This window comes from Stenella coeruleoalba, assembly GCF_951394435.1.
Source record: "Stenella coeruleoalba genome assembly, chromosome: 16".
Lineage (NCBI taxonomy): Eukaryota > Metazoa > Chordata > Mammalia > Artiodactyla > Delphinidae > Stenella > Stenella coeruleoalba.
In genome coordinates this window covers 15,521,886-15,536,085 of record NC_137162.1, presented here as the reverse complement: position 1 = coordinate 15,536,085, position 14,200 = coordinate 15,521,886, and the positions used below count along the sequence as shown (strand labels likewise).

The following is a 14,200-nucleotide window of genomic DNA, read 5'->3' as shown; positions in this document are numbered from 1 at the left end:
AACTGCTGAATAATAATAATGATAATAAACAGTATGTACTCTTGGTTGAAGCAGACACAACTACCTACACTTTGATAAGGAGCACATTTCGATCTTTAGCAAATGACAGAATTTGCCTCCAGCATTCTGGGGACTACTATACAGGGAATTAAGGTCAAATTTACCTGCTATCCAAGGACAGAGGTAGCAAAAACAGGAGAGAAAAGAACACAAGACTAGTTAAAGTCTCCTCCTTAAATCTTGATTTCTGGCCCTATTATTTTGTTAAATACTACTATTACTAATAACAACAACAATAATAACAATTGTCCATGCATCGCTTACTATGGACTGGGCATGTTAAAGCATTTTACGTATATTAAGGAATTTACATACAACTTCATGAGGTAGGTGCTACTCCCATTTTACAGATGAGGAAACTAAAAGCACAAAGAGGTTAAACAACTTGCCACAGTGAGTGGCAGAACTGGGATTTAAATCTAGGCTGCCCAGCTCCAGAGACTGGCCCTAAATACACTCTGCACTGATGCTACTTTTTCTGCCTTTTTCCTCTGTTCAACTAATTCAGTTACAAATACATGTTTTCATCACCAGTTATGCAACACTTACTTCACCCTCATCTTATCAAGAATTTAGTAGTTCTTTTGATAAAATGCCAATACAAGCAAAAACAAAGTTCTCCAGGATATGAACATTTTCATAATTTGTATCAACCCAACCTAAACTTTACCAGCCCGAATCTTGTTTCTTCAAGGCTTGACAAATATACTGTTGCATCGTATTTTAAGAAGCCTCCATCCGAGCGCTTACATTGTAGCTCCACTTATCTGTCCTGTGCATTTCCTAGAAACCCTTCTGATTCTTTTCCCTCACTGATGTTTCCCAGTATCAACTGATAAGCTGAATAGAAAATGCTATACTGAATGCATTTTCTAACTATCAAACATGTTACAAATTAATAACTGAATCATCTTACCATTTGTCCATCTGGGGCTTCCTGTTTTAATGTTGAATAAATAAATAACTAAATAAAATAATAACAACGACAACAACAATAAAAATAATAATAAAGATTTACAGTTAGCAAAGCCATTTCATCTGCATTAGTGGATTTGTTCTAATTCTTAGCATTTAAACCCACGGTTCCTGTTTGCCTTGGGAATACTGTGCTTTTTCTTACCGGTCTTGCAAATCTGCCCTTAAAAGAAGAACCTCTGAATTTTATATACATACATGTCTACGGTTTCATACAAAATCGGCATGTTAACTTCCATCGGAGAAACAAAGTGAATGAGAACGGCCGAATTTTTAAGACGTAAGAATGACCGCCTCGCCGTAAGAGGGAGGCGGCTGCGCCCAGGCCCGACTCCCGCCCCAGGCAGGCCGCGGCCTCTCTGTGCCTCTCCCGCCCCCGCGGCGTGTGGCCCCCGTGGCGCAGGGCCGGCCTGGCCTGGCTGGGCGCCCCACCCCCGGGCCGCGGCGGCGCCCCCTGGAGGCCGCGGCGGGCAGAGCGGGCGGAAGGAACCCGAGCCGAGCTGCCACCGTGTCCGAGCGAGAGCCGCCGCCGCAGCCGCCGCCGGAGTGTCGCGGGCCCGGAGTCCGCCTGGAACGCCCTTCTCACCGCCCGCCACGTCGCAGCGCCCGCCGGAGCCGCCTCGCCGCCCGCGCACACCCGAAGCGGCCGGGCCGGGCCCGCCTCGGCCCTCTGCTCGTCCTCCCCGCCCCGCACCGGCCTTCACTCTGGAGCGGCCCCGGCAGCCGCAGCAGGGGCGGCGGCGGCGGATCGAGGAGCTCTCCAGGTCGTCCCGGGAGAGGCTGCTGCAGTCCCGGGACAGGATGTTCTCCAAGTTCACCTCCATCCTGCAGCACGCCGTGGAGGCGGTAAGGCCTCGGGCTGCGGGCGCACGACAGGCCGGGGATGGCGGCCGGCCTACGCTCCCCCGCCGGCCCCGGGAGAGCCCGGCGGCCTCGGCCCGGCCCTCGGCGTCCCCGGCCCCGCGGAGGGGCGAGGCCCGGGGCGGGCGCCGCGGGGTCGTGCGGGCGCCGGGGCCTCGGGCCTGGCTCCGAGCGGACCCCCTGCTCTCCTTCCTGCTCCGGGCCGGCGTGGAGCCCTTTCCTTCGCTCAGGAGGGTGGGCGGGGGTCCCCGGCAGGACTGGCCCCCCGGCCCGGGTCGGGGGTCGCCCGATTCCTCCGGTGGGGACAGGGGAGTCGGGGAGCACCTGACAGGGCCACAGGGCTCTCCCCCGGACTCCCTGGCCGTTAACCTCAAGTGGTCAGCGTTGACCAAGACAAAAGAAACGGCCTAACACTGCTTAGGTTTGTTTTGTTTTGGGGGGTGGGGAGGCAGGCAGGGGTGCTCTTGCCGGGGGCGCGGCTCTGGCGAGGAAGCAGCCCACCCGACCCAGTTTCGTAGTCTGGCCAACTCTTGCTTTCACAGGCCTTGCGGCCGAACTCAGCTGGACCTTACTGATTGATGTGAAATAGGCGTTTGGAGGGTCTCGTCGAGGGCGCTTTAGACAGCTTCCAAGCCCTCACACAGCACCGGGACCATCTGTTTCCTTTCACCTCTTCCTTTCCTGGACGCTCGTCGTTTTTCCTGCAATTGTACCCTCCTCTGAGGATTTTAGACACAAGCATAGGGAGACATTACTCAAATATCTTAACACTAATAAAAGAGAAGTAACTAACAGGAAAATGTCTTCCTGCTGTTTCAGTGAAAGGGGTCGAGTTGCTTTACTCTGGTTGTTTTGCTTTATTTTATGCTGGCAGAATTGCCCAAATTGAAAAATGCACCCTGTGAAGTTCATAACAAGTGCAGTTTTGCTAGTGTTACTTTGCTAGTTTTAAAAATGTCATTCTCTTTCTATGTTCGGTTTGAGTGATACAGCACATTCAAATCTACACAACTTTAAGGAAAAAACAAAACAAAACCCAATTACAATAGAACAGTTTTTATGGCCAGATAAAAATAAAATGGATTTTTAAAACTCAGTAATGGAAACAAAACTTCGATACAATTTTTATTTTAAGTGCTGTGTGGGAAATGTTTAAGAGTCATTTTAGCTCTACTACAAGTTCTTGAGAAAATGAGTGTATCAAATCAAGCAAGACAGGGTTTTTCATAGATGAAGAGCAGTATTACTCATGAGGGAGATGACAGTTTTAGACTTTAAGGCAACTTTTAATTTTCCTTTCTTGGCTTCTACACAATCAGTCTACAGCACCTTATTGTAAGAATTTAACTGAAATTTATAAAAAACAGCGATATTTACATTTTATATTATTCCTTAACTTAAAGTACCAAGAATCATTTAATTTTTAACACTCACTACAGCTAAATACTGAGATAATTGGAAATAAAAGTTTATTAATTATTTATATTCTTTACTAATTCAGGCTGATATTTACAGAAATAAGCAGTTAGAGAAAGAAAGATGGCTTTCATGCTCTCCCAGTAAAGACTCATTTTTGTCCAGAGGCCTGTGTTCTCTGTCTGCGTTATCTTTTTATAACTGTATGTGTTAGCATCTATCAGATTATCCATGTAAATTGTCTGACTCTGGCTCTGTAATATCCAGGTTCTCTACTTTGCTGAGGTTAGTGAGCAAAAGTTAAGAATGGATTATATACACCTGGTCTTAGGAGTTAATGCACTGCATTTAGAAAAGTAATGTTTTTATTTGCTTAGCATTAATGTTTTCAGCTGTGATACTTCCCAGTTTACCTTGATACGAGGTTAAATCTTATGAAAAAATTTTGGCATACTTTTTTTTTCCCCCTTTTAACATTCTCTTGGGAATGAACTCATATGTAATGCTGAATAAGCCACCTTTGTGGTATTTGAAGAATATATTTTTTTCCTAGCCCAAGATTGGTTTACATTTATTCAGTTCTCTTTCTTTATTTGCTTGACATTTTTTTCTGTGTACTAATCTTACCATTCCTCAGTTTCATTGGCTTTTCTCTGTACTCCTTTTAGTTTGTATACCCAATTAGCATTTTCTGATACAGTATTGCAATTATCATAATTATCAGGATTCTACAGAGATGGGAGATAATCCTATATGCAGATGCTGACATGACCTTTTTTCAGTTGTGTCATTATGTGAATCTCTAATGTTTTCTCAACCGTTTTGGTATTATTACTTCCTAGGTTTCTTTCTTTCTTTTTTAAAAATTAATTAATTTATTTTTGGTTGCCTCAGGTCTTCAATGCTGCGTGCGGGCTTTCTCTAGTTGCAGCGAGCTGGAGCTACTCTTTGTTGTGGTGCGCGGGCTTCTCATTGCCGTGGCTTCTCTTGCTGTGGAGCACGGGCTCTAGGCACAGGGGCTTCAGTAGTTGTGGCTCGTGGGCTCTAGAGCGCGCAGGCTCAGTAATTGTGGCGCACGGGCTTAGTTGCTCCGCAGCATGTGGGATCATCCTGGACCAGGGATCAAACCCGTGTCCCCTGCATTGGCAGGTGGATTCTTACCCACTGTGTCACCAGGGAAGTCCCTCCCTAGGTTTCTTGATTTAATTGGATCAGCCTTCAAATGGTTTTTTAGGGTCAACCAGGTACATATTCATTTAAATGCAGTTTAAGTGTAGAGTTTTCCTTATTGTTTAATTAATGGTTTCTTCACATTTCCTGTTAACTACTTAAAAAGGATGAAATACAACTAAGATGTTTTCAAAGATCAGTATTTGAAGATGTGTTATTAAGCTGATAGACTGCATTTTGAATTTAGGAGAGAAATTCACACCTTGATCAAAAACAAAAACTGTAATGTAACTCTTGCCTCCTGTTTCAGAAATGACAGTTTTCCCTCAGCATACAAATGATTGGCCAGTAAGAGTTATGAAATGAATCTGTTCTTTTAGCCAGTTGCCACATGTCACACGTCTGAAATCAGGCCTCCCATGTAGTTCTGAGGTGGATTATTTTAGTACAGCTTCTCCAAAGGATAAATAAAACACCTTCCATACAATTCAACATTTGTTGAGGGCCTTTGTCTATGTGAGGTTATCTGCCAGGGACTAATACCTTTTAAATTCCAGTCAGTTCCATCCTTGAGGGCAGATTTATTCCAAGAGGATAAAGGGCAGTGTCAGGAAAGAAAGTTTCATCTACCTTAACTAATTAATTCAATGGACGTCATCTTTCAGAATTTGAATGCAACATTTTCTTTTTAAATTATAGTTTGAGTTAATGATGATTGTTGGGACCAGCAATTCCTTAAAAATCTACTCTGCACTAGGAATTAAAACATAAGATGAGGACTTCCCTGGTGGCGCAGTGGTTGAGAGTCCGCCTGCCGATGCAGGGGACACGGGTTCATGCCCCAGTCCGGGAAGATCCCACATGCCGCGGAGCGGCTGGGCCCGGGAGTCATGGCCGCTGAGCCTGCGCGTCTGGAGCCTGTGCTCCGCAATGGGAGAGGCCACAACAGTGAGAGGCCCGCGTACCGCAAAAAAAAAAAGCAAAAAAACCAAAACATCAGATGGAACATATGTAGTGTTTTCTTAAGTGTATTCTTTTCCAACAAGTGATCTTTAACTTTAGTCCTTTAGTCATTCAGTAAATATTTTATGAGCCCACCAAGAAAGCATGGCACAGTGTGAGTTCACAGTGAGAATACATTGGGAGACAAAACAAAACACTGGTTAAAGTACAAGCAGTGCACAAGAGTGTGGCCTAGCCCCTAGAGCCAGTCAGAGCAGGGTTCCAGGCTTGCCTGTGTCCCTTGCTTTTTCACTAGACAAGTTACTTAGTCTTTGTACATTTCAATTTCTCACTGTAAAATGGAAATAATTGTATCTATCTGTTAGAATTGTTGTGAAAATTAGAATGAGATTGTATATATGAAGTGCTTAATGCAGTGCCTGGCACATAGTAAGTGCTTAGTAAATGTGAATCATTATTATTATTATTATCTGGATGATTGTTCAGCCAGTGAGTTCTATAGGAGGAGGGGAGTAAACACTTAGGGTTGGAGTAGTTGCAGAAGGCTCCCTGGAGGAAGTGAGACTTGAGCTGGACTTTGGAGAGGAAGAGAAGATAGGATGGGCGTCTGGAAAGTTGCTACAGAGAAGAAGCATTTTAAAAGATCTGGGCATGGAATGTTCATGATACATGTGAGACTGCAGATGTGGCTTTGAGAACACTAGTTCTCATCTGAGTTATCAATGTAGGTAGGTCCTTTTGTGTGGTAGGCATTTTGGAGAAAGAGAGTCCAGGTTTCTAATTACAAGTAGTGTTTCTTTGGGCAGGTCAGTTAATGACTCAGGGTCTTAGAGTTTATTGTGAGAATTTAAGAGCATATGGTAAGTGTAAACTTTGTAGCACTGTGCCTGGCACATAACTACTCATTAAATGGTAGCAACTGCTGTTTGTTCACTCAATAAATGGTACTGAATGCTTACTATTTGCCATCATTGACTAGGAAACGGGATTCAGTGATGAGAAAGATGATATAATCTTTGTAAACTCATTGAGTTTACAATCTAGTGGAGAAGATGGGTAACTCGACAGTTACAAACATGGGATAAGGGCTGGGAGAGTGAGCGGTCAGTCAGGGAGTGGGTGCCACAAAGTGTTTGGAAAGGACTATAACCTCGGCAGGAAGTCTGGCAAGACTTCTCAGAGAAAGTAATATCCAAGTTAGATATTCAGGTCAGTTTTTGGTTGAGATAGTGATCGATCGCATGAATTTTCAAAAATTTAATCTCTGTATTGTAAGAAGTTAACTCAAATTAGAATCCCCTCATCCTGATTCACACATCTTTTTTTTTTAACCCAGAGCGTAAATGTTTTTATGTAATGATAAAGCATATATTTTGCATGTTATAATTTGAAATGAAAGAGGCAAGTTTACTAGGAAGTTTTACTTAAATAAAAAAATTTATTCATGTTTGAACAAGATTGTTACTAAATTATTAGCAACTTAGAACTGTTTCACTGTCTCCGTAAATAGGTTTCTTATTTAAAGCAAATTTCTGCAAGAGATTCACAAGTAAGCAACACCATCCTGCTTTGAATTTGACTGTAACAGCAAAGGCCCCGACACAAATCATTTAAGACCTCTGATTTAGTAACTTTCCTTGTAAATAGAGTTAAATCCCATGGGAGAAATAATGTGGAACAAGGATGCTTTAATTCCATATATGCCCTGGAAATTCCCTTGGAAAAATTTAACAAGTCATAATATTTACACATAAGAAAGTAGGTACATTTTTTGAAACACCAAATTTCATTTGGGTTTGTCCCAATTGTTAATACATAATTAATTAATAATAATTGTCAACACTACATAAAGTTGGTGTGTAAAAAACCAGGCCCAAAAAACAAGAGAAATTTTATGTGTTTTGAGGAAGATTCTAAAAATAAGTAGCTGATTAAAACAGACTTTTTAATCTAAAAATTTCAGGAAGATTATTTTCCCAAGTTAATTCTTTCTTTCCTATTTTTCTTTTTAATTGTCTTCTCAATCTCCTACAAGTTATTTCTTTCCCCATGTTCTTGAAGTGTATAATCCCAAAGGTTTTAACTCCTTTGTTAAAGATCTTAAAGTCTTTTAAAATTTTTCATAGCATTCTATTTGGAAATGAGATGAATATTTATATTTTCTTAATTCAGTACTCTTCAGAGTGGTATGAATATGCACATATGAAAAAGCTAGCATTACGATGTTGATGGTTGCTGAAAATTTTTCAGGTCCATTTTCTTCCTAAGTACAGTTCATCTTCTGGATTGAAACACTTAAGACGTCATGACCAATGTTTATAATTTGCTCAAGAGTTTGGAAATTGTTTTGACGGGTTTCGAACTTTGAGGTCCCTGCAGGAGACTCCAAGAAATCAAAATGGAACAAGTAGAAGTATAGGAGTGACATGGCCTCTTAGGTCGTCTGTTTAGATGAATATATGAAAATGGACGATTACGCTGCCATGGTTTAGGTTCCCGAAATAGAAACCTATTTGTTCTTTTTTTTAAATAAATTTATTTATTTTATTTTTGGCTGTGTTGGGTCTTCTTTGCTGCACGTGGGCTTTCTCTTGTGGCAAGCAGGGACTAATCTTCGTTGCATTGCACAGGCTTCTTGTTGTGGTGGCTTCTCTTGTTGCGGAGCATAGGCTCTTGACGCATGGGCTTCAGTAGTTGTGGCTCGCAGGCTCTAGAGTGCAGGCTCAGTAGTTGTGGCGCACGGGCTTAATTGCTCTGCGGCATGTGGGATCTTCCCGGACCAGGGCTCAAACCCGTGTCCCCTGCTTTGGCAGGCAGATTCTTAACCACTGCGCCACCAGGGAAGCCCGAAACCTATTTGTTCTTAAGAAAACTGGGTCAACTCTGTACTTTCTGACCAGAATTTATTGATGATACTAGGACTGAGAGAGAGTTCTCTCTCTCTTTCTTTCACTCTTTTTAAGGACAAGAAAATGTTTTAGAAGGTACATCAAGTCTTTTTCTATCCATTTAACACCCATTTGAAATACTTGTAAATTTGCTATGAGATGGCTGAAGGGATATAATTTTGGTCTTAAAACTTCTGAAGTAAATTTCAAAATTAAAATGTAAAACATTTTTGACTTTGTGGAATTTAAATTGGTAGTGTCTTGTTCATGTAGTTATTTTGCTAAAAATATGCACTGCCTAATCTAGGCTTAAAAAGAAAAGATTCACTTCTGTATGTCATTGAAAATACGGAACAGTTTTAATCTGATTACAGGGTTGACTTTGGTGATGTGTAACTAATTACATAGCAACCTTTTTACTGTCTTGCATTTCAAAGTCCTAGGTACAAAGATCCCTGGTTATCGATAATTCCATTTTACTGATACTTTAGTAATAGAATATTGTGTTGTCATGTAACGCTGTTACTTTTGAAGCCATATATATAGTAACTAGTGTCGGGGAGTAGAAAAAATACCCAATACTATAATATAATAATAATGCTGATAAATGTGTTTGTCCTATTTCTTAATAAATCATTTTTACTTTCTTGGATGTGACTCATTTTGTTTCTCTTTGATATTGACATAAAGAATCAAATTAAAGCTCACCCCTTACTCTTATGCTGCTTTTGCATCATTAGTAGACAAATACAGAGTTATACTTAATGGGAAACTTTCAATGCCATTCTCTTAATTGCTGTGGTCTTTTTTGTTTGTGTTTGTGTAGCTTGCACCTTCTCTTCCTTTACAAGAAGATTTTGTTTATCACTGGAAGGCAATTACCCATTACTACATAGAGACTTCGGGTAAGAAACAATGCTAATATTAATTAAAAAGAAAATTTGTGAAATGCTAAAATACATTTCAAACTAGTTTTCAAAATTATTTTATATTAAACTTACAAACAGTTTATTTTACTTTTAATTACTCTCATAGATTCATTCAAAAGTATATCTGTTGAACACCTACTACGTGTAAGCATTGTTCTAGGCACTGGGACATATAACAATCAAAGAGACAAAAATCTGTCCTAGCAGAGCTTATGTATTGATTGGGAGGAAGCGAACGATAAATAGACAAGTATACATAGTGTGTCAGATGGTAAGTGCTAAGGAGACGATGAAGCAGGCTAAAAGGGAGAGAGGTGTGTGTTCGGGAGTGGGGGTCAGGGGCAGATGGCTCTTTAAGATTAGAGAAAGCCTTGTTGCCCCAGGTGACTGCTGAGCTGAAGTCTGAAGGAGGAGGAAGCAAGCCTGGGGGCACCTGGGGTAGAAGTTCCAGGAGAGCGCCCAGCGCACAAACCCTGAAGCTGGAGCGTGCAGCACTTGGCTTGTACTAGGAACCACAAGGAAGTGTGGCTAGAGCGAGTGGACGAGGAGGGAAATGGGAGGAGGTGACAAAAGACAGGTGAGGGTGCAGATTCACACAAGGCCTTGTAAGCCATTGTAAGGGCTTTGGCTTTTACTCTAAGACAGGAAGCCGTCAGAGGGTTTTGAGCGGAGGTGTAACGTAATCTGTTTTAAAGGAATCACTTTGGCTTCTGTGAGAAAATTAGATGGAAAGTATGCAGAGGTGAAGCTGGCAGAACAGTTAGGGGACTATTGCAATGGTCTGAGAGATGGCGGTGGCTCAGACTAGGGTGGAGGTGTAAGAAGCGACTGTCCTCTGGGTATACTTTGAAGAAAGCTTTGTTGGTGCATTGAATATTGGGTATCAGGGTAAGAGTCATGGATAACTCCGAATGTTGGGGCTTAGGCAGTTGGAAAACTAGGAGGGCCACTCGCTGAGAATGGGGAGACTGCTGGAGGAGCAGGTTTGTGAGGCACTGTGGACATGTTTAGTCTGAGACGCCCATTATATATGCAATTGGATATGTCAAGTAGACAGTAGGAAATAGGAATCTGGAATTTAGGGTAGAGGCCTAAACTAGACATAGGGAATTGAGACTCATCGGCATGTAAGTAGGATTTAAAGCCTTGAGACTGGGTGAGATTATCTAGGGTTAGCTAAGGATAGGCGGAAGAGGGAAAGTGTTCAGGAACTAAGGCCCTGCAACTCAGTGTTTAGGGATTGGGAAAACGAGAATGATAGCAAAGGAGATTTTGCTTTTGCCAGTTCAGTAGCAGACAGCCAAGAGAGAATGGTGTCCTAGAAGCTGGAGGAGGAGAGAAGGAACCAAGTGTCAAATGATGTCACGCTGATGGAGGCTGGGAACCGGTCATTGGATTCAGCCATGAGGAGCTCATTAGTGGTCTTGATAAGAGCTCTTTTAATAGCAAGGAAGAGAGAGGAGACCTGATTGGAGGAAGTTTCAGAGAAAATGGACAGAGAGCGTATAGAGACAGTGTGTGAAGACTGCTGTCTTGAGGAGTGTTAGTGGAAAGGGGGGCCGAGAAATGGAGCAGCAGCCACGGGGGAGATGTGGCATTGAGGGGGTTTTAAAGTTTTTGTAAAGATGGAACATACTAGAACGATGTACTGGAGAAGGACAGGTGGGTACGAGAGTCATATGAGATCGTCTCCGAGCCATATCCTTAAGTTGGCAAGTGGGGTTTGGGATCCTAGTGCATTAATGGAGGCTTCGCCTTCATAGACGTGTGGACAGTTCGTCCATAACATTAAGGCAGAAAGAAGAACATACGGGTGTAAATTCAGGAAAGGGGTAGACATGGTATAGGGAGTCTTTGGAAGTTGTTTTCCAGTTGCTTCAATTTTTCTTAGTGAGTAGACTGAAGAGTGAATATGGGGAAATGTGAATAAATTAGGTCAAAGGTTGGCAAAATTTTTCTGTGAAGCGTCAGATAGTAAATATTTTAGGCTTTGTAGTCCATGCAGTCTCTGTCGCAACTATTCAATTCTGCTGTTATCGTGCAAAAGCAGCCATCGACAATAAATAAAAGAAGGGCATTCTTTTGTTCCAGTACAACTTTATTAAAACAGATGGCAAGCCTGGGTTTGTCCCATGAGCTGAAGTTTGGCAACCTCTGAAGTAAGGAAACAGAGTAGCCTTGCTACATAGCACTATGGGCTCCTTTGAGGAATGTATAGGTAAATGCTAGTGGGTGTGCAGATTGGACACATGTTTTTTAACTGAAAGGAAACATGAAAAAAAAATAGTTGATCTGATAAGCTGATGGGGTCATAGATAATTCTTTAAAAGAAAGGAATTCTTCATATTTGTATAGTAAGTGAAAATGAGACTATCTATATCTATATATACACCTTTAAGTGTAAAATATAATTTCTACCTTAATTTGGATGTTTAGACCGCAGATCTACAGAAAAGCTTTTTGAGAGGAGCTGCCTTTTCAAATGACTATTCTTAGCCCTTGTGAATTTCTCATCCCTCCACGGTCTTAAGGAAATGCTTTACAGGAAAGCCTGTGAGTTCTTGCTTTCAATGATTTTTTTGCAGTCTCGTAGCAAAAACAAGTGTGTACACTACAATAAAGTATGGACAAAAAGGTGCATCAGGCACAGAGAGAGAAGGAAGAAGGGAGAAATAGGAGGCAGTGTCTGACCTGGGCATTAAAGGATGAGCAGTAGGTTTTGAGGTAGATAAGGAGGGCAAAGGCATTTCAGATAGAAGGAATAGCTTATGCAAAGGCACAGGGATCTAAACATGGTTTGGGATGAGAGTGGATGGCAGAAACTAGATCTTCTTGAGAGCTAGGATTTTAATCCTGTCAAGTTGAATTTACAGTTTGTTTATTTCTCAAAAAAAACAGTCTTTTTGATTATTTTTCTCCATAAATAAGTGTAATCAGACCATGCTTAAATATTCATTCTTTCCTGGGATGTTTATATAAAGTCTGCAGTAAAACAGGTGAAAAAACATTTTTAAAAAGCAGATTTCAAATAAAATTACACACTATTTTTTATTAGTCCTAGGCTACTCATTTTAGAAGAATATGAAGTTATAAGTTAACATTTCTTGAATTCTTACTATGTTCTAAGGCACTGGGCTTTACACAGAGTATTTCGTTGAAATCATGCGACAGCACTTACTGGTGTTGATTAACTCCATTTTATAGATGTTGGTGCTAAGGCTTAAACAGTTTGCCCAGGTCATCCAGCTAAAAGTGACAGAGCCAAGATTTGAATTCAAGTTGTCCAACTCCAGGTCTCATGCTCTTAACAACTGTCCCGTACTATATAAATTTGGTACATATATGTCCTCCTGGGGAACAAGAGTGACTATTCTCTTTCCATTGTTTTCTCCATAAGCCTTTAGTATTATCGTTTGGTCTGTGTGTGTATATATAATACATACATGTGCATATGCACAGACACAGCTTTAAATCATCAGATACATAGTATACCAGGATTGTGTAGTATGAACTGTAGCAGTACTAAGTGAAGGAGAATAGAGACGTAAAAAAGAACTTGTCACTCCCTAATATATTTTGTATTCAGACATTCTATAAAACTTCACATTTTATTGAGAGTAATTTAACCCTTATGTAATAAAGATAGGTTAATAAAACCATGTGTTTTCGATATATAAAAAGTATTCATGAATTTTTATTTTGAAAAATCAATATTTTATAAGAATTCTCCTGAGAAGCAGCTTTTACTTTGGGAGTAGGTATCTGCTAATGAGAGGAGATGTCAGAAATTTTTAATAGAGGGATTTTCTTTGGGGTCCTCATGTTTTCAAATCTGGAGATGAATTGGGGACAGTAAGTGCATTGTTACAAAGCAGTGTAGCAGTGATCAAAAACAGAACCTGTCCTCTCCTCATATCCTACGTTATTCAGCTTAACATTCACGGCCAACCTGTTTCTATATAAAGAGACCTAAAGTTTAGATCTTCTGAACTGGCTAATTGAAAAAAAATTTTTTAATTATAAGTGGGTACAAAATTCTGATGTTACTTATATTTTTTCTGATCGTGTTCCCATTCCGCATATAAATGGCTCCTTTTCTGAATTACTTTGCATGAATATTAGCTTATAGACCATCTTTCAGAATATAGATTGTTTTTGAGTAAGATGTAAGCCTCACTTAAGTATGTGTAGTTCCGATTTTTCTGTTTGAATAGGAACAGGGAAATATAAAGAGTATTTTACGTGCAAATGTGCAGATAAAAATGTTTGAAAATTTGATGAATGTTTTTATTATTTAGATGATAAAGCCCCGGTGACAGATACAAATATTCCATCTCATCTGGAACAGATGTTGGTTATCTTGATACAAGAAGAAAGTGAACGGGAATTTGGAGAGACGGGGCCATGTATGGAATATTTACTTCATCACAAGATCTTGGAAACATTATATACCTTAGGGAAAGCTGATGTAAGTTCCTAATCCACGTGGCGTTCTTGGGCATGTAATATATGTGTTCATGTCTTAGAGATAAGGAAGCTGCCAAGCACTAAATTTAATTGTAGAGTTGTGTGTTAAGTATGGCAGGATTCAAGTCAGTATGTGGAAAAAAAAGAAAATTGTATGGCCTCTGTGAACATGGCTTTGCATAGATAGAGCGAAGCTCCCAAATGCTCTCGACAACAACTGGTACTTAGGCTGCTTAGAATTACATGTAAACATTTGTGAAAATAAACTCAAGTGCAGACGCTCAGAATCAAAGGAAATGAGTAGGAACCCAGTGCAAATTGGGTTACAAAACTAGGAAGTATTTTTCATAATCCTGAAAGAAAATGTCACTGATTATTCTGACATTAACTCTACTGACGAGTGGAGCCAGTTTCAAGTAAGTCTCTTTGGTTAATCTTCCTCCTCTTTAAAAACTAGGAGGTGATCACCAA

At 40.8% G+C, this 14,200-nt stretch overlaps 1 protein-coding gene across 2 annotated transcripts in view; it reads left to right on the top strand.

The window, feature by feature from the left end:
• The first annotated feature begins 1,455 nt into the window (after nt 1-1,455).
• FHIP2A (FHF complex subunit HOOK interacting protein 2A) overlaps nt 1,456-14,200 on the top strand; it is a 54,459-nt gene continuing 41,714 nt past the window's right edge. The window contains exons 1-3 of one of the 2 annotated variants that reach the window (XM_079899548.1): nt 1,456-1,881; nt 9,160-9,238; nt 13,561-13,730. In XM_079899548.1, coding sequence (XP_079755674.1) covers nt 1,837-1,881; nt 9,160-9,238; nt 13,561-13,730 — 294 coding nt within the window. In that variant the 5' untranslated portion in view covers nt 1,456-1,836. The remainder of the gene's footprint in view (nt 1,882-9,159; nt 9,239-13,560; nt 13,731-14,200) is intronic. The other variant, XM_079899547.1, reaches the window with a different exon arrangement.